The sequence below is a fragment of the Puntigrus tetrazona genome, chromosome 25, assembly GCF_018831695.1.
Source record: "Puntigrus tetrazona isolate hp1 chromosome 25, ASM1883169v1, whole genome shotgun sequence".
NCBI lineage: Eukaryota > Metazoa > Chordata > Actinopteri > Cypriniformes > Cyprinidae > Puntigrus > Puntigrus tetrazona.
In genome coordinates this window covers 3,849,245-3,875,805 of record NC_056723.1, presented here as the reverse complement: position 1 = coordinate 3,875,805, position 26,561 = coordinate 3,849,245, and the positions used below count along the sequence as shown (strand labels likewise).

The following is a 26,561-nucleotide window of genomic DNA, read 5'->3' as shown; positions in this document are numbered from 1 at the left end:
TTTACACTCTTGTTGTTTATACCAATGTTGGGTGGCATACGATTTAATTTTGATGATATTAATGAATAGATTATAAATACAAAATTAGAAGCTATTCAATTAACTGTGCGTTTGTATTTGCATATTTCTCTTTTGAGAGGTGTTTTTTTCTAACACTTTCATGATTGAACCTAGTAATAAACTGAACATCCAATATTGCAGTGCTTCAACAACTTTATTTAGCCTAATCTGAACATTTGTAATTAGCCACGGCGATACTTGCAGAGCAATGAGGTAGAGACTTTGAAATTCTAAAAAGGCTGCAAAAGGCAACGAGGAAGAGATTATATTCTTTGGCACAGCATCAGCGAGAAACCAGAGCGGCTTAACTAAGGTTAAAAGGGATGAACACAATACACCAAACTCCAAGCGAGGATTGCACTTCTATCTGCTCAAACAAACGCTTTTAAAACTACTGGCAAAAGTTGTGCTAGGTTAATTTAAAAAAGTGCAATGGTTTGATAAAAACTATATACAGCACAGAGTTTAGAGAACCGTCCAGAATCGCTAACATGTTTCTGATGGATGACTGACAGCAGGGTGGTTGCTAAGCTTGTCACGTCCTGAAGCATGCTCATCAACCAATTTAAAAGAGTGTTCAAATAAAAAGGTGAAACTAAAGGATGCTTGAGGCAGGCAAACGTTAAAATCTGGATCATACACTATGACCCAACTCAGCAGGAGACGAGCAGGTAAAACTAAATAAAATAAATAAATAAAATATTAAAAGAAATGGTCCTAAAACACTGGGAACCAAAAGATAAGCCAAGGCACTGACTGGCATTTGCCTGCAAACCTGCGAGATAAACATAAAATCTGTGCATCCTATAATCTTAAACACAATAATTAAAATCAGATCTCCATGGCAATGGCTGTCTGGTCATCTGTGCGAACGGGTCACCGTCAACGAACCCTTTAGTGTGCATAGAGCCTTAATGAACGAGAACGAGAGCAGTGCAAAACAACGCAGTGACTTTCCTCCTCAAAACAGTGAACTCAGCCCGGACTCTTCTCTACGCCGCCGGATGGGAGGGCCGTTATTTGTGGTTCTGGTCCTTCTGGTTGCGCATGAGAGGCTGATGGCTGCTCAACACATCCTGAGAGTGCCACCAATGCCAGCATGACCGACAGTAGTATTTAAAACAGGCCTGAGGAGTTCAAAAAAAGACATGTCAGCGCAATGCAGAGTTCGGTTTGGTTGGCTGCTGCGGCATACTGTATGGAAGTTTATAGCAATAAATCGCTATGAATCACATGCAGGTGGTGTATAATTTGTATGGTACCACTTTAGAATAGTTAACACTTGTTAAATAAATAATTGTATTATTGTGCACTGATCTGAACTGTATAAATTGCAAAGCTCGCTCTGAATTGATTCAAAACCCAGCAAATCGTCAACCCAATTTCCGACAATAATAATAAAAAACAATAAATAAAAGATTGAACATAAACAATGCTTAAGATTAACAATGCAAATGTACCATTCGTTTGAAGTCAATTACACCATGTGAAGAGACATGAGAATTAAACTGAACTAAGTGAACTGAGATGTAACGCTTGATACGAGGAGCAGCGTGTGATTCCTACCTGAGCCCTGCAGAAGAACGGCCCAGGCTTACTGTTGCATATTTGGCACATGGAGTCATCCAGATAAGGGTCAATCTGGACCTACAGAAGGAACAGAAAAAGGGTGAGGGCTGATCCCGCAGCATACAACATATCTGAGTTCTGCTCTACTGTACCTTTTTGGAAAACTTGTAGGTTTTTATCTGCACAAATGCTGCCGTCACGGCTTTCAAGTAGCTGCTCTGATTTCTGAACATCACTCTGCCAGAGCCTGAAAAAACAAACATAATACATTCACTCTATGACTACAAATGGTAAGACTATATAAATACATACATATATTATTATATGTTATAAATTATATATATATATATATATATATATATATATATATATATATATAGGAAAAAATAAAAGTAATATGTGTGTGTATAATATATATATATATAATATATATATATATATATATATATATATATATATATATATATATATATATATATATATATATATATATATATATATATATATATATATATTTTTTTTTTTTTTTTTACTTAAATTTTTTTTTCAGGCTTCTTAGATGAATAGATCAAAAGAATAGCATTCATTCTTCTGATTAAACTGTACTTTTGTTTTCAACATTAATAGTAATTATAAAAGGTTTACTGAGCAGCTAATTATCATATTAGAATAATTTCTGAAGCATCATGTGACATAGAAGACTGAAAATTCAGCTCTGCATCACTTAAATTATATTTTAAAATATAGTCAAATGAAAACATTTTAAATTCTAATAATATTTTTACTGTATTTTGTGACCTATTGAATGCAGTTTTGGTGAGACTACTCTTAACTTTATTATCATTCCAGATTTATTAAAACTTGTTATTATTTCCGTGTAGATAAGAGGAGAACACACAGACCCATGGGATATTTGTGCTTGTCAGTGTCGATGCCTGCATACATGACCCCTCCGAAAAGCTCGTCCATGATGTGAGCCAGACCCTCTGCGTTTAACATCCCGTGCAGAGCTCCCACGAACACCGTCCTAATGCAAGAGAGCCTCTGGGAGGGACAGCACATGAAGTTGTTGTCAGAGATCCTCCATGGGATGACCTGCACCTGCAGCACAGCGAGTGAGAGAGCTGTGTCAGAGGTCAAGGGTCAGTAACGGAAGATGTTTAGGTTCGTGGTACTTTGCTGTGTTTCCTTCTGCTGGGCAGTTTGTAGTAAAACTCCAGATAATCGTCAGACTGCGGGCGCTGCTGAGTACAGGCCTGCAGGAGCGTCTTCACTGACTTCTCCCAGTCAAACAGCAGATACACATAACCTACAGCAAAACATACCTGATATGAAAAAGTATTCTACACATATATATATATATATATATATATATATATATATATATATATATATATATATATATATATATATTGATATTAATCACAATATATTTTTAGATTTTTTCATTGTGTATAATACATATCTTAGTAAAATCTAATTGTTACTTTTTATAATAGTACAATTAAATGGTTTGAAGATCATTTTATTGTCATCATGAAAGGCAGGGCTCTTATTGTTGTCTAAAACTATTATTGAATACATTTTAAAGTAATAAAATTTCAATAAATTAAATTTAACTTCAATTATGAATCTCTAAAAATAAAATACTTCAATTACATACTGGAAATAAATACAAGTAAAACTCAATAATATTACAGCTGAAATAAAATCAATAATAAAAAATTATAATAATTATAATTATTATGACAAGAGCAAATGTTCAAAAAAAATATAAATATATATATATATATATATATATATATATATATATATATATATATATATAAGAACAACAAAATAACACTGATTTAAAGGTGTTAAATATTCACTGAAATATCAATAGCAAAATGAATTAGACAAAACCTGAAATACCAATAACAATATACATATACTGTTATTTCATTCAACTAAGCAAAGATTTTCCAGCAAGAGGGCATGCAAAAGATGTGGAGTCTAGAAAGCCATGCTTCAGATCTGATACATACAGCTTTATATGGTTAAACATTAAATATCTTTCTGTTGGTCATTTTTTCCAATGAGATACTGCTGAATAACACATATATGCTACTCTAAAATGAATTGTACTGTTACCTTGCGGTGGACAGCAAGGATATTTTCCATCTTTCCCAGGCCACTCGACTTTCAGTGGACCAAAAACACTAAAAGTGTTCAAAAGATCCACTACAGAGAGACAGAAAAGTTACTTGTGCTCAGAAACATAATACAGAATAACAATGGACCCTTTTCAAAAGACTGTAATGATGCTCGTCAGCTGCTCTTAACGTTTTCCCAACTACTGAGAAACCTAAAACTGTGAAAAAGGTCTGTCTACATCTCAAATGTCATCTCACCCTCCGTGATGTCCCACGGCACTCCTCCCAGAAACACTTTACAGGAGTAAACAGAGTTTTTGAAGTTACGTGGAGGAAGTCGTCCTTCCCAGGTGTAAGTGGCTTCGTTTACGGCTGTGAGAAACACAGCAAAATTAATAACAGCTATAGATAGCGAGCAGTGCAACTAAATACAAGGCAATATTTAAAAAAAATGTTGAACAATTTTTAAAGCCTAAAAATATGAAATAACATATTAGTATATTAGTGCTGCCAAACGATTAACCACGATTAATCAATGTTTGTTTACATAATATGTGTGTGTATTGTATATATATATATATATATATATATATATATATATATATATATATATATATATATATATATATATATATATACACACACACACACACACACACACACAAACACGTACAGTATATAATATGAAAACATTTGCATTTATAATCTTGTATTTTTTTGTATATTACATGATGTAAAAATGGGCATGGCCATTTGTAAATAAAGAGTAATGGCGTGTCATTTAATTGTATCATGTAATTTTAATGTGTTATTTTAATTATGAACACACTTGTTGTAGTGCAAACCGTTTTACCATGTACCGCACGTTGTTATTTTCCTCATTATTTCCCTATAGTGTCTAACGAAGCCTCACCCATAGGTTTACTTCCACGTTTAGGAAAAATGTGGATATGAGTTAATTTAATATATAAATATAACATTTTTCTTAACTATATACATGCATGTTTGTATTTATATATACATAATAAATATACACAGTATACACACATTATGCAAACAAAACCTTTATTTTGGATGTGATTCATCGGATGACAGCACTAATATATTAATTAATAAATTTACTTGAGTAAAATAAAAACACTGTTCATCCTTTGTATTTACTTGATAAAAAGGTGTAAAATATTAATCAAAAAACTTAGTAATACTTTAAATTGTATTACTAATTTTATTAAATTGTATTACCCCCACCCCAAAATAAAAAAGTTTTCAGTTTAAATTATTTGCAATTTTGTTTTTGTTTTAATGAGCCAAAAATAAATATCACACATTTTTCTAAATTTACCCACTAGAATTCAGGGTAACAATCTTGTCAGGCATTTTTCAGTAAGATTTATTTAAAATACAATGAAATCATTACTCTTTTATACATTTTAATATGTACAAGTCATAATAAGCATCTTGTTTTACATTAATATTGTTACACTGAATGACAATGTAACATTATTTCAACCAAATTTTGAAAACTTGTTTGAAACCTTAAAAGTAGACACTTGACTTACATTTATTTTTGTGTTTTCTATAGGCATAAAATCTCTTTTGTAAATTTCTTTGGATGCTCTGAACTCCAACTAGCTGTTTTTAGGAAATAAGTAACATTAGTGAATCAAAGAGAAATTGTTCTTCCTAATCTGTTTAGCAGGGTGGCTAAAGTGACTGTACCTGCAGCTTGTTTATGCAGTTCGGCCTCTCTCTCGATGGAGAACTTGGGTTTGCTCAAGGCTGAAGTGTCCCAGCCCTGCCAGATGGGATCTGTGAACAAGCACCCGACCACTGACTCCTCGGCCTGAACGCTGGGAGCGTTCTTCAAGGCGTTGAGGGGATTCTTCTCTAAACGGGCCTCAGTGTCTAGTTTCACACCCTTCGTTTGCAGTCCAGGCAGCAACAGAGGAGAAACTCTGTGAGAGACCTAATAGAGACAGAGCTTTACTGTAACAGAGTCACAATCTCTGAAGGCTTCTGGGTTCTGTGTCATAACAGGATGTCATTGTCGCTCACCAGGTGGTCAGATCCTGACAAGATGGCACTGTTTTTGGAGTTGGCAGGGCTGCATGATGGAGGTTCGATCGCTGCTACCATGCTGCAGTAGCGGTCCAGAGCGTCTCCAGACGCAGACTCAAGGGCCTGGAAAGAGCGCTGCTGACCCGAATCACAGTCTTCTGAAGAACCCAAGAGATCCAGCGCTGCAGGAGAGAATCAGGGTGCTTAATATGGGATGTGCTATTTACTGAGAGAGCAGCTTTAAATTGTAGCTACACCCCCCTCACCCCCCAAATAAAAAAGTTTTCAGTTTAAATTAATTGCAATTTTGTTTTTGTTTTAATGAGCCAAAAATAAATATCACACATTTGTCTAAATTTACCCTCTAGAATTCAGTGTAACAATCTTGTAAGGCACATTTGCATCAAAAAAATGAATTTTTCATTAAAAGACTAATTACTTTCACTCCAAATAGTAACTGGTTGTTTTTTTTTATTTGCCACTATCCTATGTTTTGCCCATTTTTCAGTAAGATTTATTTAAAACACAATAAAATTTGATATGCGTCATTACTCTTTTATATATTTTAATATATACAAGTCATAATAAGCATGTTGTTTTACATTAATATAGTTACACTGAATGACAATGTAACATTATTTCAACCAAATTTTGATGTTATTCTCCAAAAACTTATTTGAAACCTTAAAAGTAGACACTTGACTTACATTTATTTTTGTGTTTTCTATAGGCATAAAATCTCTTTTATAAATTCCTTTGGATGCGTACATCTTGACGTCCATATACATTTGATAATGTCGGCATTACAGAATCAGTTTGACATTGCTTCTTATAAATCTGGCAGTCACAATGTCAAATGTTGAAAACAAGTAGCTAGCCATCTGCATTCACACATGTAAGCATCACATTTTTATCACTTCGTGTCAAGTTAAAAATAGATGCTTTTTTTTATCGCGAAACACCTGCTTTTAGTTTCTCCGAACTCCAACTAGCTGTTTTTAGGAAATAAGTAACATTAGTGAATCAAAGAGCAATTGTACTTCCTAATCTGTTTAGCAGGGTGGCTAAAGTGACTGTACCTGCAGCTTGTTTATGCAGTTCGGCCTCTCTCTCGATGGAGAACTTGGGTTTGCTCAAGGCTGAAGTGTCCCAGCCCTGCCAGATGGGATCTGCTACCATGCTGCAGTAGCGGTCCAGAGCGTCTTCAGACGCAGACTCAAGGGCCTGGAAAGAGTGCTGCTGACCCGAATCACCGTCTTCTGAGGAACCCAAGAGATCCAGCGCTGCAGGAGAGAATCAGGGTGCTTACTCTGGTAACACCTGACCAGCAGAGGGAGCCCTCACCAGAATACTAGCAATACTCAACCATCCGGCTTCTTCTCCACTTACTTCCTCTTGGCTCAGCATAAAGCCAAAACACCTGTTCTAATCAGTGCGAAGTATTGCCAGTCTGACTGCCTTGCCAAGCATTTATACCACTCCTGTTCTGATATTCCTGTGTATGGCCATAGCCTGTTTTGTTTCGACTCACGTTCCCTGGATTCTACCTATCTGTATTGTTTGCCTGATTGGACTGTTTACCCGTTGCCGACTTTCTGCCTTACGTTTGACTCTGCTGTACTACTACCCCGAACCTGTTCGCTTATTGGATTGCCTGCCTGGTGTTGACCTAACGCTTGTGTTACTGTTTATGTCTTTTGTCCCTTCCTCAAATAAACGCCCGCGAATGGATTCTACTCAGTCTCTGGAGTGTACCTTACAGAATACTTCACCTACTATGAATCCAGCGGAGTTATCCAACCTACAAGCCGCATTTGCTTATCAAAGCGAACTACTCAAGTCTTATCGTAACTAACCAAGCTACAGTCCATGAACGAGCACCTGACTCAGTTTATCCACACGCTTCCTGCCACGCCAGCTACGATGGTAAGCTTTGCCCACCCAAATAAGTTTGACGGTTCCGCAGATCAATGTAAGAGCTTTATCTGTCAAGTTCAGTTATATCTCGAAAACCAGCAAAGTAAATTTGATTCAGAAGGACAGAAGTGTGCCTTCATAATGACACTGCTCACAGGCAAAGCGATTGATTGGGCTTCAGCAGTATGGGATTCGGATCCGAATCTTAGAAATTCCGTTGACTACTTCCTGCAACAACTGCACGAGCTCTTCGAGTATCCTGCCGGGGGGAGGGATGTCTCTACCCAGTTGCTTCAAGTGTCACAAGGGAGGAGATGCAATTGAATTCCGGACACTAGCGGCTCAAAGTGGGTGGAGTGATGATGCGCTCATGGCAGTCTTTTCTAAAAGTCTATCCCCCAACCTCAAAGCCGAACTGACATGTAGAGGAGAGGGATTAGAGTTTGTTACACTCGCCATTCGAAGCGATAAACAAGCACCCAAGACCCGAAGCCCCAGACCCAGCCAAGTTCCACTGAGTCTGCCTGCAGCAAAACCTCAAGATTTTGAACCAATGCAAGTCGGCACATCCAGAGTATCTGAAAAAGAGAGAGAAAGAAGGCGAGTTCACCGTCTCTGTTTTTACTACGGTAATCCGGGACATCGAAGCCTTGGGTGTCCACATAAAAGCTCTGTGTCTCGGGTCAATATTGAACATTTCGCATTACTGTCCAACAGAACCTTTACCCTCCCAGTATTACTTAAGTCTGACTCCCTGTCTTTTCATCTTACAGCCATGATCAATTCTGGAGCTGCACTAAATATTATTGGCTATAAAGTTGCCAACAAACTCAATTTACCCCCTCAACCTTGCAGTCCGCCAATCCAAATCAAATGTATTTCTGATCAAACACAAATGTTAACCCTTCAAGTTGGACTGTTTCACCAGGACTCCATCTCACTCTACATTGTGGATTCACCAATGCATGAGATCATCCTTGGTTTGCACACAATCCCATCATCTCCTGGAAAAAAGGTGAATTATTACATTGGTCCCCAATTTGCTACGGACGATGTTTCCCTCCCAAAACATTACCATGTCTAACTACAAGTGTGGAAAGCCCTGATATCCAACAGGCTGTTGACATCCCCTCATGTTACCATGACGTCAGGGAGGTGTTAAGTAAAGCCAAAGCCACAAAATTACCCCCTCATAGACTGTACCATTGAGTTAATGCCATGCCCCCCAAGAGCAAAATATACCCACTATCACGGACTGAGAGTCTTGCTATGGAGGAGTATATCTCGGAGGCACTCAAATCCGGTTACATCCGTCACTCCACATCCCCAGCCGCCGCTGGGTTTTTCTTTGTAGAGAAGAAGGATGGAGCGTTATGACCATGCATCGACTACAGGGGGCATAATAGTGTAACCAGGAAATTCCAATATCCACTGCCACTAGTTCCATCTGCTCTGGAACAACTACGAGAAGCCAACATTTACACTAAGTTGGACTTAAGGAGTACATATAACCTTATCAGGATCAAGGAAGGGGATGAGTGGAAGACAGCCTTTTAGACCACCAGGGTGCACTACGAGTACCAGGTTATGCCGTATGGGCTAGCTAATGCGCCAGCCATCTTCCAGTCTTTCATCAATGAGATATTCAGAGACATCCTCAATCAGTTCGTCATTGCTTACATTGATGACATCCTCATCTATTCCAATTCCCTCACTGAACACATCTCCCATGTAAGAACGGTTTTGTCACGACTTCTCACAAATCAGCTCTATGTCAAGGCGGAGAAGTGTGAGTTCTATGTAACTCTAACATCCTTCCTTGGGTATCGAATCAGTCATCAAGGGGTAAAAATGGATGAGCTTAAGGTGACTGAAGTAACGGAATGGCCCCAACCCACAACCATCAAAGAGCTGCAAAGATTTCTAGGCAAACTTTTATTGGCGGTTCATTCGGAATTACAGCCACGTGGCAGCCCCTCTGACCTCACTCCTCAAAGGAAAGCCTAAGAAACTACGATGGACCCAGGAAGCTAGTCAAGCTTTCACAGCTCTTAAGGAGCGATTCACCTCAGCTCCTATTCTTTGACACCCAGATCCTGACAGTCCATTCATTGTCGAGTTTGATGCATCAGATCGTGGCATCGGAGCCGTCCAGTCTCAAAGATCCAAAGAATCAGGCAAACTTCATCCATGTGCCTTTTTCTCCCAGAAGCTAACCTCTGCCGAAAAAAACTACGATGTCGGCCATAAGGAACTGTTATCCATGAAGGCAGCGACTGAGGAGTGGCGACACTGGTTCGAAGGTGCCACACACCCCTTTCAACTCATCACTGACCATCGCAACTTCGAATATATAAAAGGTGCCAAACGTCTGAATCCCCACCAAGCTCGCTGGGCACTCTTTTTCACCCCATTTCATTTCACCATTACATACCGGCCAGGCAGTAAAAATGGCAAGGCAGACGCCCTATCAAGACACCATGATCGTCAGTCCGAACCTTTTGACCAAGAACCCATTCTTTCTCTATCTGTCATCCTTGCTCCGATTAACTTGGACATCATGGAGGAGATCCAAAGAGAGCAACAATATGAACCACCCCCTGCTCGATGTCCTCCTGATAGGAAATATGTACCTATCAGTCTCAGGCATCGAGTCATGCAATGGGTCCATTCCTCCATTAATGCTGGTCACCCCGGCATCTCCCGAACCGTACAACTCATTCAAAATGCCTTCTGGTGGCCCATCATGATTCAAATATCACTTCCTTTGTCAAATTCTGCTTTATCTGTGCCCAATCCAAAACCCCCAAGAAATTACCCTCTGGTCTGCTTCAACCCTTACCCATTTCTCAACGACCCTGGTCTCACCTGTCCATTGACTTTACCACGGATCTCCCCAATTCCAATAACTTCACCACTATCCTTATGTCCATACTGTTATTATCGATCGTTTCTCGAAATCATGCCACCTGATTCCACTAAAAGGACTCCCTACCGCCATGGAAACAGCCGTGGCATTGCTCCATAATGTCTTCCGAGTTTATGGTCTGCCTGAGGATACAGTCAGTGACCAAGGGACCCAATTCATGTCACAAGTTTGGAAAGCCTTCTGCAAACAACTGGATATCAACGTAAATCTGACTTCAGGATTTCACCCACAGTCAAATGGCCAGGTTGAACGTTTGAATCAGGAGATCGGTAGATATTTAAGGACCAACTGTAGCAGAGAACAACAACGCTGGTTTGAGTTTCTCCCATGGGCCGAATATGCTCAGAATTTGCTCACCCATTCTTCTGCCGGACTCATCCCCTTCCAGTGCATACTGGGATTCCAGCCCCCCATGTTCCCGTGGTCAGGAGAGCCCTCAACTGTGCCTGCAGTGGATGACTGGATACGCCGTAGTGAGAGGGTGTGGGACAGCGCTCATGTTCGTCTCCAGCGGGCGGTACGGATCCAGGAAATCCACAACAACAGACATCGACGCCCACATCCTCCCTACGAACCAGGACAACGGGTCTGGCTCTCCACCAGAGACATCAAGTTGCGGTTACCAAGCAGGAAGCACAGTCCCAGGTACATGGGTCCTTTTAAGATTCTAGAAAGAATAAACAATGTGACCTACCGACTGGAGCTTCCTGCTAATTACCGTATCTCTCCATCTTTTCATGTATCCCTCCTGAAACCGGTCCACACGGATGCTGACCCTGGACAAGAATCTCCAGAACCACCCCCGCCACTGGACATTGATGGGGCTCCCGCCTATCAAGTCAAGGAATTACTGGACTCAAGGCGAAGAGGGGATCAGCTCCAATACCTTGTGGATTGGGAGGGATACAGACCTGAGGAGTGATCCTGGGTAGCCGCTCTGGATATTTTGGACCCTTCACTGATCGAAGAATTCCACAGAGCCAGACCCAACCGACCAGCTCCTCAACCACGGGGACCACCACGTAGAGCTCCAGGAGTCGCTTCTAGAGGGGGGGATTCTGTAACGCCTGACCAGCAGAGGGAGCTCTCACCGGAATACTAGCAGTACTCAACCATACGGCTTCTTCTCCACTTACTTCCTCTTGGCTCAGCATAAAGCCAGAACACCTGTTCTAATCAGTACGAAGTATTGCCAGTCTGACTGCCTTACCAAGCGTTTATACCACTCCTGTTCTGATATTCCTTTGTATGGCCATAGCCTGTTTTGTTTTGACTCACGTTCCCTGGATTCTACCTATCTGTATTGTTTGCCTGATTGGACTGTTTACCCGTTGCCGACTTTCTGCCTTACATTTGACTCTGCTGTACTACTCCCCCGAACCTGTTCGCTTATTGGATTGCCTGCCTGGTGTTGACCTAACGCTTGTGTTACCGTTTATGTCTTTTGTCTCTTACTCAAATAAACGCCTGCGAATGGATTCTACTCAGTCAGATTCTACTCTCTGGAGTCTACCTTACAGATGTGCTATTTACTGAGAGAGCAGCTTTAAATTGTAGCTACACCCACCCAACCCGCCCCAAATATAAAAAGTTAAAAATAAAATAAAAAGTTTTCAGTTTAAATTAATTGCAATTTTGTTTTTGTTTTAATGAGCCAAAAATAAATATCACACATTTTTCTAAATTTACGCACTAGAATTCAGTGTAACCATCTTGTGAGGCACATTTACATCATAAATGAATTTTTCATTAAAAGACTAATTACTTTCACTCCAAATAGTAATTAGTTTTTTTTAATTTGCCACTATCCTATGTTTTGCCCATTTTTCATATTTCAATATATTCATATTTTAATATTTATTCAAAACACAATAAAATTTGATTACTCTTTTATATATTTTAATATGTACAAGTCATAATAAGCATGTTGTTTTACATTAATATTGTTACACTGAATGACAATGTAACAATATTTCAACCAAATTTTGATGTTATTCTCCGAAAACTTAAAAGTAGACCATTTAGACCACCTCCATTTATTTTTGTGTTTTCTATAGGCATAAAATCTCTTTTGTAAATTCCTTTGGATGCGTACATCTTGACGTCCATATACATTTGATAATGTCGGCATTACAGAATCAGTTTGACATTGCTTCTTATAAATCTGGCAGTCACAATGTCAAATGTTGAAAACAAGTAGCTAGCCATCGGCATTCACACATGTGAGCATCACATTTTTATCACGTCGTGTCAAGTTAAAAATTGATGCATTTTTTTATGTGCATCGCAAAAACACCTGCTTTTAGTTTCTCTGAACTCCAACTAGCTGTTTTTAGGAAATAAGTAACATTAGTGAATCAAAGAGCAATTGTACTTCCTAATCTGTTTAGCAGGGTGGCTAAAGTGACTGTACCTGCAGCTTGTTTATGCAGTTCGGCCTCTCTCTCGATGGAGAACTTGGGTTTGCTCAAGGCTGAAGTGTCCCAGCCCTGCCAGATGGGATCTGTGAACAAGCACCCGACCACTGACTCCTCGGCCTGAACGCTGGGAGCGTTCTTCAAGGCGTTGAGGGGATTCTTCTCTAAACGGGCCTCAGTGTCTAGTTTCACACCCTTCGTTTGCAGTCCAGGCAGCAACAGAGGAGAAACTCTGTGAGAGACCTAATAGAGACAGAGCTTTACTGTAATAGAGTCACAATCTCTGAAGGCTTCTGGGTTCTGTGTCATAACAGGATGTCATTGTCGCTCACCAGGTGGTCAGATCCTGACAAGATGGCACTGTTTTTGCAGTTGGCAGGGCTGATAGATGGAGGTTCGATCGCTGCTACCATGCTGCAGTAGCGGTCCAGAGCGTCTCCAGACGCAGACTCAAGGGCCTGGAAAGAGCGCTGCTGACCCGAATCACCGTCTTCTGAAGAACCCAAGAGATCCAGCGCTGCAGGAGCAGCACATGGGATGTGCTATTTACTGAGAGAGCAGCTTTTGACAGTTATATCCTTTAGATTTAATTTCTTAATACGTTTAATGAAAACAAAACTGCAAAATGTCAAAAATGCGCTTCAAAATATAACATACATATGCTCGTCAAGGAAGAAAGTAAATGTACAGCAGTTTCCATTACAATATTAGGCAGCACAACTGTTTTGAACTGATAATAATCAGAAATGTTTCTTGACCAGTAAACAAGCATGTTAGAATGATTTGTGAAAGATAATGTGACACTGAAGACTTAATTAATGATGAGAAATTTGCATCGCAATTAATTATTAGTTAGCTATTTTAAATTGCAAAAAAAAATCTTCCTCAATATTACTGCTTTTACTGTATTTTTTTTTTTCAAATAAATGCATAAGAGACTTCTTCAAAAAATCTTACCGAGCCAAAATACTAAAATATTTATAAAATATAAACATAAAATATGAGTTTTAGCTACTTTTTACATCAGCTAGTGATGTGTGTTTGGTGTCATGTTTATTATTTGTCTAAATCTGTCTGAAAATAACACTTTATTTCTATTCCTGTAACAAGACTGAATGCATGAGAGATGTGCTGGATGAGACAGCAGAAACCAGCTCGGTCTCTGTGTGTGTGTGTGTGTGTGTGTGTGTGTGTGTGTCTCTATTACTGGATTTGGGTCAGAACAAACCTTAGGCACATCATGGCTTTCATTTAAAACACGGATGGACACATGCATTTACGCTTGTAATCTGAGATGGGAAAGCTAAAGGGAAAGTCAAAATGAAATGCAAGCCAGCGCTGATGAATCCAGCATTCTGTCCTCTGTGAACGGTGTGAAAATGATTAGTCATGAGTGAGAAATCAAGATATGAGACATCACTACAGTTCAGAGCTTCCAGAACATTCCTGCAACATTGTTCTGGAAGGTCTGAACAAAAAACAATCCTTTGATTAATTGAAGTGTTAAATACAAGACCTTTATATATATATATATATATATATATATATATATATATATATATATATATATATATATATAAAAAAATAAAATTAATAATATATATATATATTTTTCATATATACTATTTTTCACTATTTATATATTAAATTTACTATATATGTAACATATATTTAATTATCATTTTTATATTTAATATTACTATATATGTGTGTGTGTGTGTGTGTGTGTGTTATTAGCATTTTTACAAAATAAATAAAATATTCAATATATACAGTATATTTAAAAACATAGTTTAAAAATCTACAGTATCTCTATAAAACAATATATAATTGTAATATATTTCATTATATGAAACCTATATTTAAGTATAAAATCTAATTTTATTTTTATTCTATGTGTTCATATTTAAATAAAGTAATTAAATAAATTAAAAACATACATAAAATAAAGATTAAATGAATGATGCACTTTAAAGTAAATATAGATATCATATAAACAATATAAAAGTATGTGTATATATATATATATATATATATATATATATATATATATATAAATGTAAATATATAAATACATTTTTGTGATTGTGAAGTGCATTTAAGAGTCACTGAAGTCAATTCTTATTTATTATTTATATTCTTTTTAAAATTGTCTACTCAATGAAATATTTCTTATTTAAAGGAATGTCTATATATTGCATCTCCTTTGTTTTATAAAACATTTTATCCTCTATATTTTTATATTGAAAATTACTTATATAAATTACTTTACATTAGATAATCAAGACAAAATCACTGAGAAACAGTCTGAAACTAGCTTGAACAGACAGATAGGAGCGGCCATTCGACATTTAATCACAGGTTCACTCACCGGGCGTTTGGGAGGAGGGCCGGGGCGGCTGCTGGTACTCGGGGCGGCTCCAGGGCTTCCAGCACGGGAAGCTCAGAGACAGCAGGTCCAGGTTGAGCTCATCACCACTGGGCACGGCAGCCAGAGGATCCTGCTGCTCTGGAGAGAACAGCATGCTGCTAACCAGCAGAGATTCATCTGTGCCCGAACCATCTATGAGAGAGAGAGAGAGAGAGAGAGAGAGAGAGTTACAGAGACCCACAACCGAACCTGGTTTCCTACACCGACCTGCCGTGGGTCCAGCGGAGGTCATCATACCGCTGTGTGTTCATCACTGACCCGTTAAACATGTGACCGGCCTGCTCAAACCTCACACACTGCTGCTAGTGTTAAAGCCATGCTCACTCCATCACACACACACTCGGTCTGCCAGAACAGCCTCACCACCTCCCGTCCCTGTGTGTGTGTGTGTGTGTGTGTGTGAATCACGTGTACTGTCTGTCTCTCTGGCCCGTCTCCCGCTCATGGCCTGACTCAGCAGAGAGACAGACGGCAGGGGGCAGGGCTCCAGTGATCGCTATGATTCAGCTCATTTGATTTCACACACACTCGTCTCTCTCTGCTGAACCCAGGCTGTACCAGACGCACCCTAGCGTCCAACTAAAGGGGCGCTTACACTCACAGCGAGGTCGTGGGGGCGTGTCCAGAAGTATGCAACATTATTTGGGATGCGATGGGGGCGTGTCCAAAAGCTTCCTTTTTGTATAAAAAATAAACAAGCAAACCCAGGCCAGATGAGAAAAAGTAACGCAGAAGTAATGTAATGCATTACATTCTATTAAAGAAGCTTGATGAGTTATTTCTTGATGAGAAACTAAATATTACACTTTCCCCAACACTGGTACAACAATAGGTGTGTCTAGAAGTATAAAACGTGATGAAACATGATGTCCAGATTTATGCCATGTTTGTTAATTTATCTGAAAAAAAAAAAACATTCTCATATTCTCCAAGGAAAGGTAACATGACCCCTTCCATATACAAACTTTTTGGGTGATGATATATTTATATAATTCATTAAATAACTTTGATTTATATTGTGATTTCAGACATGTTCTTCTTTAAAAACATGTTTTATTTAGCATTTTAATTTATATTAAATACAGATTATTGTAATACATATTAATAATTGATTCATTATGTATATTGTAACGAGTCGGCTGCTCCTCCCCTTTATTGTCATCATCACCCCGTCCTTTACTCGCCGCCCTTCACCAGGCTCCCGACGGGAGTGGGCGTGTCGGAGAGGAGGGGCGTGGCGTTGGACAGGTCTGGCGGCGTGTGAGAGGCACACCTGAAGTGAAGCCAGAGAAGCGAGCTGTCGGACTCCGTAGTCCAGGCGATGACTGCACACGTGTACCGCTGACGGGCCAGGATGCCGGGCTGTTTATCCCTTCTGACTGCCGACCGGAAGAAGCGGAGGAGAAGCCGCAGGAAGAAGCCGCCGCTCCTCGCGCCCCGGAACAGATAGGGGAGCGCGTGCGGCCGCCGGACTCCGCCCCTTACCTGGACCCTTCCCCCTGGAACACTGTCCTACCTGCACTCCCCCTGCAGCACGACGAGGACACCAGTTCCCCCGTTTATTTGGACACTCTTTTCCCTGGACAATTTATTGTGTATATTTTTGTTAATAAAAAGCCTCTGACGCCACGCCCACTGTGTCTGTCATTGGCTCCTCCCTCCACAATATATATATATATATATATATATATATATATATATATATATATATATATATATATATATATATGTGTGTGTGTGTGTGTGTGTGTATTAATATATATAAAGAATAATACATACTGTACTAATGTATTGCTCATTATTAGTTTATGCTGACTTTAATGGGACCTAACATTTTGATGAAAGATGATTTATAATAGGCAGCGATGTTCACAATAAGACCAGAAACATGTATTAAGCAGGTAATTGTGGTCTATTTTAATGTTACATTCACTTGAAGGATCTGTGTGTGTGTGTGTGTGTGTGTGTGTGTGTGTGTGTGTGTGTGTGTGTGTGTGTGTGTGTGTGTGTGTTTATAGACCTCACCTCTGTAGTGTTTCCAAATGTTTTGCAGACTGCTCTCCGTGAACGGCCCAAAGTCCCCGGGAGCCCCAGGATCTCCACCTGCAGCATTATTTAGTGTTTTCTTCGTCTGATAAAAGAAACATATAGTGCATGCGCAAACAGGTGCCGGAACTGTCATACTAGCAAAACTAAAGAGAGTGAACTAAAGAGCAACAATAATTGCGCTTGACTTTTCCAGAAGGCCTAGCTCGCAAGGATGTCTGTCTCTACCTCAGTATTACAAATAAACGTATAAATAAACAACCTACCAAAGTATGAAACTCCACTCGTTGCTCAGAGAACATCGTGTGTCTTAAAACGCAGCCATTTAATCAATCATGCCACTACTTTATATTTATACATTAATGCTCTTCAACTTGTTTATCATTTAATAAATTGCCTTTTTTCGCGCTGTAGCCTACTTTATGTCTGCGTTATGTTTATCTCACACAGCTAAATTGTAAAGTAATTACAATTACTTGACGCACGCTCTTACCCCGTGTAAATCCATTCGACGGCCTCAAAAAGACAAGAACGCGCCAACTTTGACTTTATAAAACAGCTCGGGGAGCTGGACTCGCTACGACGCATTTGAATCGTTTTCGTGGATGTAGTAGGTGCGCGATCCCAGCGCGAGCGCATCACGCGCACTGACCGAACACGACGATAAAAACAATTAGCGTTACTTTTGTAACATTTTTTGGGCCGTATTCATAGTCAATAATGACGAAAACGTTCAATTAGTGCGCGTACTTTGCGTCAGCAAGATATTATGGTATGCAAATAGCAAGCTGCATTTCATAAATACACATCTAGGCCTTGTTTGTATAAATATCAAACCGTGTGAACGCAAAGCTCGTTTAAATAAAAGAAGAAGACGTCTTAATTTGAGTGTGCGTTCTCTTTTATTGACATTTAAAACTCTTTATAATAAATAGAGATATAATATTCAAACAACACGTGATTTCCCACAGTCACACAGAGAGGGGGGGTCTGTAAAGCCGGATTTCATTTTTAACCTAGGGAGAGTGATCTGGTTTATGCCGTCAAACACATCATCATAAACCAAAAAAATAAATATATAAACAATAATAATAATAATAATGTCTAAAACTAACTACTAACAGTGTCTTATTCAGGATAAACTACTCCAGATTGCATTAAAATACCTAAAATCGCCAGACAGAGATGCGTATTCTTCCGAGAGCTTCATGAGAACAAGACGCGGATGAATGCTGAGCGATGCCGCGGTCCATAGTCCTAAAGTCAGCATTTACACATTCGCAAATACAGATAAGACATACAAAACCCGCCGAAAGAGATGCCGCTACAACGGTGATGTGTTTGAGCTTTCGATTTAGCTAAAACTAACATGAACATGTCGTTTCAGAGAGTTGAACAAAGTTGAAGTCTGAAGCGGTTTCTGGAAACAAGTCTGCTGTCGTCATCGGGACGCAGTCTGGCACCAGATGTAAGACGTTACATTCAGAAAATGTGAAAGATACACACTAAAAATAAGTTTCTATTGATGAATCACTCAGATGATTATTAGTCTGAGCAGATGGGTACAAGTCGGTGTCCAAAAACTGTCAGCCATGTACTGTATATCCTACAGAGCTTCTAACTCGAAATTGACACGGGTTTGTGCATTAACTCGGGCGAGTTTATGGTGTAAAGACCGTCAAACTGTCTTTGATGTCATGCAACATTCAACAGAGGAACATAAAAAGAAGGAACCTCCTAAATACGGGGCTGTGAATGTTCCCGCCGCTGTTCTGGAGTCAGTTCTAAGTATACTTTTGATGCTACAAGCCAGTCCACGTTGGGGAATATCTACACAGAGATGCGAATCAATGCGGTGAGCAGCAGCAGGAGGGTGTTGACTACGGGGCGCTCCATCACTGCGACAGGGCCTGCATGACGTCTTTAACCAGCATCGTGCCGATCACCATCTTCTCGCAGTTGACCGTCAGCTGAGCTCCGCCGCCTTCCTTCGTCGCGACGGTGACCAGAACGAGACAACCGCTGCTGACCGTTTTCCCTGCGAATCTGTAAACGGGAGCGGAAGGAGGAGGAGGAGGAGTACTGAGATTTCAAGAGATCACAGGCCAGAAAAAAAGCGGAGCGAAGAAAGAGGAAAGTGTTTAACATGTACTCAAATAATGGACCCTTAAAACGTACATGAACATACAAATTCCTCTTAAATGCAACTAATACTCAGTCCTGGAACTACTTAAAGTGATAACTCATCCAAAATGACTCATTCGTTTATATATATATATATATATATATATATATATATATATATATATATATATATATATATATACACATATATTTTATTTATATATATATATATATATATATATATATATATATATATATATATACATATATATTTTTATTTATATATATATATATATATATATATATATATATATATATATATTTTTTTTTTTTTTTTTTTTTTTTTTTTTTATTATGAAATCATGAAATCTGGGAGTTTTTGACACTCCAAGGGCACTACCATGGTTAAAGCCCAGAAAGGTAGTAAGGACACTGGTAATATAGTCCGGTATTGTCATGCAAACTGACATGCCATGAAAGAAATTGTTAAATAAAGCCGTTTTCATTAGGTCTAAAAAAATATTACGAGCAATTTGTGTCACATGGATGGGTTTGGAACGAGGGTGAGAAATTAGAGAATTTGAATTTTTGGGTGAACTATTCCTTTAAAAGGGGTCACTGAATGCAAAAATCACTTTTACATGTTTTGTTGAACTGAAGTGTGTGTATGCAGGGCAAGTGTCTTCAGGTGTGTGTGTGTTACCTGCACTCTTTATCTGAACCACATGGTACTCTGCTCAAGTTGGCGGTGGCCGTGACCCTCTCAACGATAACATGTTCGTTAACGCATTTCTCTCCCAGCGTCAACTTCTCTGAGATTTCATTCATTCCCATCAGTTTACCTGTGAAAAAGACAGAAAGCATCTCTTTGTCAGAGCAGTGCTCCAAACTGTCCTGAGACGTGTTGCTACAGATTAGCGGAAAGCTATAGTGAAAATGTAAAGTCTTTTATCGTTTAAACAACCAATAATCCAATATACAGAAGCAAAAAAAAAAAAAAAAACCTATAACCAATATATTAATAAATATCTGCAAAAATATAATTAATAATAATAATATTATTATTACACACATACATACATATATATATATATATATATATATATATATATATATATATATATATATATATATATATATGCCATTACAGTATTTACTATTATACTAATATTTAAATTTTTAGTTTTAGTTTTTTTATTTTCAGTTCTCTTTTTAAATTTAAGCTTGAGCAATTTTGCTGTTTTGTAATTTATTCTTTTATATTTCTATTTATCTTTCATTTTCAGTTTTAGTAATTTTTGTATTTTCTATTGTGAGAAAAATTTTTCTATTTCTATTTCTAATTTATGTAGTTCCCCATCTAATATTACTAATATTATTAATACCAAAAATAATTTTTAATGGTTTTAGACAGCAAGAACACCTAGAATGCATTGCATCAAACCAACATCTTGAAGTTGTTAGCCGAGATTATGAAAAGTATAGAAAAAAAAGTAAATATACTTATGTGCTGAAAAAGCATAAATGGAAAATAATTCTATGTACTTAAATGTATTGTATTCTTAGCAACATATTAAATATTGGACTCGAGAGTAAACATCTGTCTGGTCTCATATGCATTAACAGAGCTGCAGCCCGCTAAAAATGTTTCAGTTCAGTCACTTAAAGGTCAAAATGTATTAATAATGGCACTTTGAAAGATAGCTGTCTATGTATAGAGTGCACAACAGGTTTTGTGAGCTGTGCTGAGCGTGCTGGCCTCATGAGTGTCGTGATGGTTCAGGGTCAGTCGGACAGGTTCAGTGTCTCTAAGGCACATTCCTAGATGCAGCATAATGTTACCTTGACATGCTGTGAGGAAATGCATAGTCATGGTAACAGTCGCCAAGGCTGGAGACTGCGGTAGGAGGGAGGAGCAGCTAGAAGCAAAAGCATTTCTAGAATAACAGGAAGGGTTGTGCAGCTAACAAATGTGTTTCAAGAACATTTGGCTAACATTCCCATTACGAAAACATCTCAGTGTTCCAAGAAATGTCAATGTTCTCAGAATTTTCAAAACGTCCAGTTTTTGAAATTGATTTTTTTTTTCTTCGTTATGCGAATATTCAATTTTAGCATTCCCCAAAGCCGTCCTATAGGTATATATGAATTTCTTCTATCAAATGAACATGTTTTTGTTTTAAACATGTATCCTGGCTCTTCAAGCTTGTTAATGCTGGTGTATAGCGCCATTATTTTGAAGCTTCATAAATCGATATATCCGCCGGTACTGTGATGTAAAACTATGACTTCAGGGGGTCATCGCATGTCCTCTGAAGCAGATAGATGGGTTTGGTAACATTTTTAGTTTTAAAATTTATAACTTCTAGGCTGACCTATGACTCAACGTATGATGCAACTTACGTCATACATTGTGCGTCCGAGTCAGAAGTCAGCCAAGAAGCCAGAACTCGACACTTAGTCAGTCAGTCATTTATTGACATTACAGTATAATTAGAAATATCTAAATAATGGTCTAAATCATTTATAATAATAATCCACAAGCATTACCAAGCTTGGAAGAGCCAGGACACATTATTAAAAAACTCTGACTGTGTTCATCTGAAAGATGAAAGTCATATACACCTAGGATGGCTTCGGGGTGAGTAAAATATGGGGTAATTTTCATTTCTGGGTGAATTATTTCTTGAAGACTATTAAAAAAATAATTCACTTAACAATATATAAATAACATTCTTGTGCTTTTATGAGAACATTATTAAAGATAAGTTTTAACAAGTGTTCTATTAGAGGACATTTTTGATAACTTTGCCAGAACATTAGCCAATGTTCTCTGTTAGCTGGATGTAAGTGTCTGTGTAAACAAATCGGGAACAATGGGGAAGAGAAGGAGCTATGCTAATTGGCTTCATCAGATAAACTTACCATTCAAAAGATTCTCTAACGAACAGCGGCAAAACAAGCCCACGGAAGAGGAAAACATGAGTTTGTTAAACTAATGTTAAAACAAATACACTAAAACTGACATATGTTTATGCTGAGCTGTTAGCAGCATGCTAACAATGTATGCTAGATTCAGATTTGCCTCTTAAACTGTAAGCTATCGAGTTTAGCTAGAAGCTAATGTTTGCATGCAAATGATAACAGTACACGTTTGTGGAATCAAGAGCCCAAATTCTGGTTACGAATGCATGTCGTTTCAGGTGCACAATAGAATTCAGATTAGGAAAAGCCATGAAACATGAAATTCATATTTCATGAATAATGAAAGAGAGGCATAACTTCTCTCTCTCATATCAATGTTGAAAATGAATTTCAGAGAGACACCGCTACACAGGAAGAGAAAATGACAGGTGTTTTAAGGAAAAGGAGCGATCTACAGAGCAATTGGGAGTGCTAAAATGTGGACGGGCTGATGTTCTCTTACCTTGCTCCTTCTTGAAGTCGTTTTCTGTCAGAAAAGCAGGTGTCATTAGCTCTCCGACGGGTGGCTGGATGGAAACGAAGAACTTACGGGTGTGAGTACTGAAAAAAGGAAACAAAGACGCTTGGAACTGGAGTCAAGAAATGACTGATTTACATGAAAAAATATGCAGCCCGTTTAAGCCTAAAGGTGGATGATGGTCATTAAAAGCCAAATTACGACCATAAATGGACCATTCTATTTTTATTTAAAGCTAAACTAGCTAACAAAATATGTTCTAACATTGTTCTGCTACTGCTAACCATTACATTATGATATTTCTTAATTTTCTCAGATGCCTCCAAATGTCCAGTTTTTAATTTTTTTTGAATTAGTATTTTAGAACTTGTTTTAATTTAATTTAATTTAATTTAATTTAATTTAATTTTATTTTATTTTATTTTATTTTATTTTTTACACAGAGGTTAAGAATATTAAAGAATTTTCCATTTTATTATTTCGCAAAAATTGTTTTTTCGCAAAATTACTTGACGCACGCTCTTACCCCGTGTAAATCCATTCGACGGCCTCAAAAAGACAAGAACGCGCCAACTTTGACTTTATAAAACAGCTCGGGGAGCTGGACTCGCTACGACGCATTTGAATCGTTTTCGTGGATTTAGTAGGTGCGCGATCCCAGCGCGAGCGCATCACGCGCACTGATCGAACACGACGAAAAAAACAATTAACGTTACTTTTGTAACAATTTTTGGGCCGTATTCATAGTCAATAATGACGAAAACGTTCAATTAGTGCGCGTACTTTGCGTCAGCAAGATATTATGGTATGCAAATAGCAAGCTGCATTTCATAAATACACATCTAGGCCTTGTTTGTATAAATATCAAACCGTGTGAACGCAAAGCTCGTTTAAATAAAAGAAGAAGACGTCTTAATTTGAGTGTGCGTTCTCTTTTATTGACATTTAAAACTCTTTATAATAAATAGAGATATAATATTCAAACAACACGTGATTTCCCACAGTCACACAGAGAGGGGGGGTCTGTAAAGCCGGATTTCATTTTTAACCTAGGGGAGAAGTGAGATCTGGTTTATGCCGTCAAGCACATCATCATAAACCAAAAAAATAAATATATAAACAATAATAATAATAATAATGTCTAAAACTAACTACTAACAGTGTCTTATTCAGGATAAACTACTCCAGATTGCATTAAAATACCTAAAATCGCCGTATTGTTAGATGCCGTATTCTTCCGAGAGCTTCATGAGAACAAGACGCGGATGAATGCTGAGCGATGCCGCGGTCCATAGTCCTAAAGTCAGCATTTACACATTCGCAAATACAGATAAGACATACAAAACCCGCCGAAAGAGATGCCGCTACAACGGTGATGTGTTTGAGCTTTCGATTTAGCTAAAACTAACATGAACATGTCGTTTCAGAGAGTTGAACAAAGTTGAAGTCTGAAGCGGTTTCTGGAAACAAGTCTGCTGTCGTCATCGGGACGCAGTCTGGCACCAGATGTAAGACGTTACATTCAGAAAATGTGAAAGATACACACTAAAAATAAGTTTCTATTGATGAATCACTCAGATGATTATTAGTCTGAGCAGATGGGTACAAGTCGGTGTCCAAAAACTGTCAGCCATGTACTGTATATCCTACAGAGCTTCTAACTCGAAATTGACACGGGTTTGTGCATTAACTCGGCGAGTTTATGGTGTAAAGACCGTCAAACTGTCTTTGATGTCATGCAACATTCAACAGAGGAACATAAAAAGAAGGAACCTCCTAAATACGGGGGTGTGAATGTTCCCGCCGCTGTTCTGGAGTCAGTTCTAAGTATACTTTTGATGCTACAAGCCAGTCCACGTTGGGGAATATCTACACAGAGATGCGAATCAATGCGGTGAGCAGCAGCAGGAGGGTGTTGACTACGGGGCGCTCCATCACTGCGACAGGGCCTGCATGACGTCTTTAACCAGCATCGTGCCGATCACCATCTTCTCGCAGTTGACCGTCAGCTGAGCTCCGCCGCCTTCCTTCGTCGCGACGGTGACCAGAACGAGACAACCGCTGCTGACCGTTTTCCCTGCGAATCTGTAAACGGGAGCGGAAGGAGGAGGAGGAGGAGTACTGAGATTTCAAGAGATCACAGGCCAGAAAAACAGACAGCGAAGCGAAGAAAGAGGAAAGTGTTTAACATGTACTCAAATAATGGACCCTTAAAACGTACATGAACATACAAATTCCTCTTAAATGCAACTAATACTCAGTCCTGGAACTACTTAAAGTGATAACTCATCCAAAATTACTCATTAGTTTCTATATATGTATATATATTGTCATGCAAACTGACATGCCATGGAAGAAATTGTTAAATAAAGCCGTTTTCATTAGGTCTAAAAAAAATATTACGAGCAATTTGTGTCACATGGATGGGTTTGGAACGAGGGTGAGAAATTAGAGAATTTGAATTTTTGGGTGAACTATTCCTTTAAAAGGGGCCACTGAATGCAAAAATCACTTTTACATGTTTTGTTGAACTGAAGTGTGTGTATGCAGGGCAAGTGTCTTCAGGTGTGTGTGTGTTACCTGCACTCTTTATCTGAACCACATGGTACTCTGCTCAAGTTGGCGGTGGCCGTGACCCTCTCAACGATAACATGTTCGTTAACGCATTTCTCTCCCAGCGTCAACTTCTCTGAGATTTCATTCATTCCCATCAGTTTACCTGTGAAAAAGACAGAAAGCATCTCTTTGTCAGAGCAGTGCTCCAAACTGTCCTGAGACGTGTTGCTACAGATTAGCGGAAAGCTATAGTGAAAATGTAAAGTCTTTTATCGTTTAAACAACCAATAATCCAATATACAGAAGCAAAAAAAAAAAAAAACCTATAACCAATATATTAATAAATATCTGCAAAAAATATAATTAATAATAATAATATTATTATTACACACATACATACATATATATATATATATATATATATATATATATATATATATATATATATATATATATATATATATGCCATTACAGTATTTACTATTATACTAATATTTAAATTTTTAGTTTTAGTTTTTTTATTTTCAGTTCTCTTTTTAATTTAAGCTTGAGCAATTTTGCTGTTTTGTAATTTATTCTTTTATATTTCTATTTATCTTTCATTTTCAGTTTTAGTAATTTTTGTATTTTCTATTGTGAGAAAAATTTTTCTATTTCTATTTCTAATTTATGTAGTCCCCCATCTAATATTACTAATATTATTAATACCAAAAATAATTTTTAATGGTTTTAGACAGCAAGAACACCCAGAATGCATTGCATCAAACCAACATCTTGAAGTTGTTAGCCGAGATTATGAAAAGTATAGAAAAAAAAAAGTAAATATACTTATGTGCTGAAAAAGCATAAATGGAAAATAATTCTATGTACTTAAATG

The 26,561-nt window shown here is 38.1% G+C and overlaps 3 protein-coding genes across 8 annotated transcripts in view; all 3 read right to left on the bottom strand.

Annotated features, from left to right (window-relative positions):
- Positions 1–195: 195 nt before the first annotated feature.
- cpeb1a (cytoplasmic polyadenylation element binding protein 1a) lies at positions 196–15,873 on the bottom strand. Of its 6 annotated transcripts, none has more exons than XM_043228514.1 (14): positions 15,724–15,873; positions 15,457–15,648; positions 13,418–13,602; positions 13,082–13,328; positions 6,902–7,105; positions 5,820–6,004; positions 5,484–5,730; positions 4,023–4,136; positions 3,763–3,852; positions 2,805–2,938; positions 2,532–2,730; positions 1,782–1,876; positions 1,627–1,707; positions 196–1,187 (listed from the first exon to the last, which is right to left on the bottom strand). In XM_043228514.1, the coding sequence occupies exons 1-14, from the start codon at positions 15,749–15,751 to the stop codon at positions 1,077–1,079; spliced, it is 2,112 nt and encodes a 703-aa protein (XP_043084449.1). In that variant the 5' UTR covers positions 15,752–15,873; the 3' UTR covers positions 196–1,076. The 6 variants fall into 6 exon arrangements, with proteins under 6 accessions (XP_043084449.1, XP_043084450.1, XP_043084447.1 ...); XM_043228515.1 differs by having other exon boundaries at positions 15,775–15,848; XM_043228512.1 differs by having other exon boundaries at positions 15,457–15,873.
- A 2,871-nt stretch (positions 15,874–18,744) lies between these two features.
- LOC122330981 (AP-3 complex subunit beta-2-like) lies at positions 18,745–23,815 on the bottom strand. The gene is made up of 4 exons (XM_043228379.1): positions 23,655–23,815; positions 23,114–23,211; positions 20,390–20,528; positions 18,745–19,644 (listed from the first exon to the last, which is right to left on the bottom strand). The coding sequence occupies exons 1-4, from the start codon at positions 23,798–23,800 to the stop codon at positions 19,458–19,460; spliced, it is 570 nt and encodes a 189-aa protein (XP_043084314.1). The 5' UTR covers positions 23,801–23,815; the 3' UTR covers positions 18,745–19,457.
- A 1,012-nt stretch (positions 23,816–24,827) lies between these two features.
- LOC122330980 (AP-3 complex subunit beta-2-like) overlaps positions 24,828–26,561 on the bottom strand; it is a 29,483-nt gene continuing 27,749 nt past the window's right edge. Inside the window, 2 exon segments of the mRNA XM_043228378.1 lie at positions 24,828–25,213; positions 25,709–25,847. Of these exon segments, the coding sequence (XP_043084313.1) occupies positions 25,063–25,213; positions 25,709–25,847 (290 nt within the window). The 3' untranslated portion in view covers positions 24,828–25,062.

Excerpts from the sequence above, each read along its gene's own strand:
- LOC122330981 (XM_043228379.1), bottom strand. The coding sequence starts at position 23,800 with ATGCGCTCGCGCTGGGATCGCGCACCTACTAAATCCACGAAAACGATT. Across the intron at positions 23,212-23,654 it reads GTCGAATGGATTTACACGGG|TACTCACACCCGTAAGTTCT; the intron begins GTAAGAGCGTGC and ends TCCTTTTTTCAG. Across the intron at positions 20,529-23,113 it reads CGACTTCAAGAAGGAGCAAG|GTAAACTGATGGGAATGAAT; the intron begins GTAAGAGAACAT and ends TCTTTTTCACAG.
- cpeb1a (XM_043228512.1), bottom strand. The coding sequence starts at position 15,751 with ATGATGACCTCCGCTGGACCCACGGCAGGTCGGTGTAGGAAACCAGGT. Across the intron at positions 7,106-13,081 it reads ACTGCATAAACAAGCTGCAG|CGCTGGATCTCTTGGGTTCC; the intron begins GTACAGTCACTT and ends TCTCTCCTGCAG. Across the intron at positions 2,939-3,762 it reads TCCTTGCTGTCCACCGCAAG|GTTATGTGTATCTGCTGTTT; the intron begins GTAACAGTACAA and ends GTTTTGCTGTAG.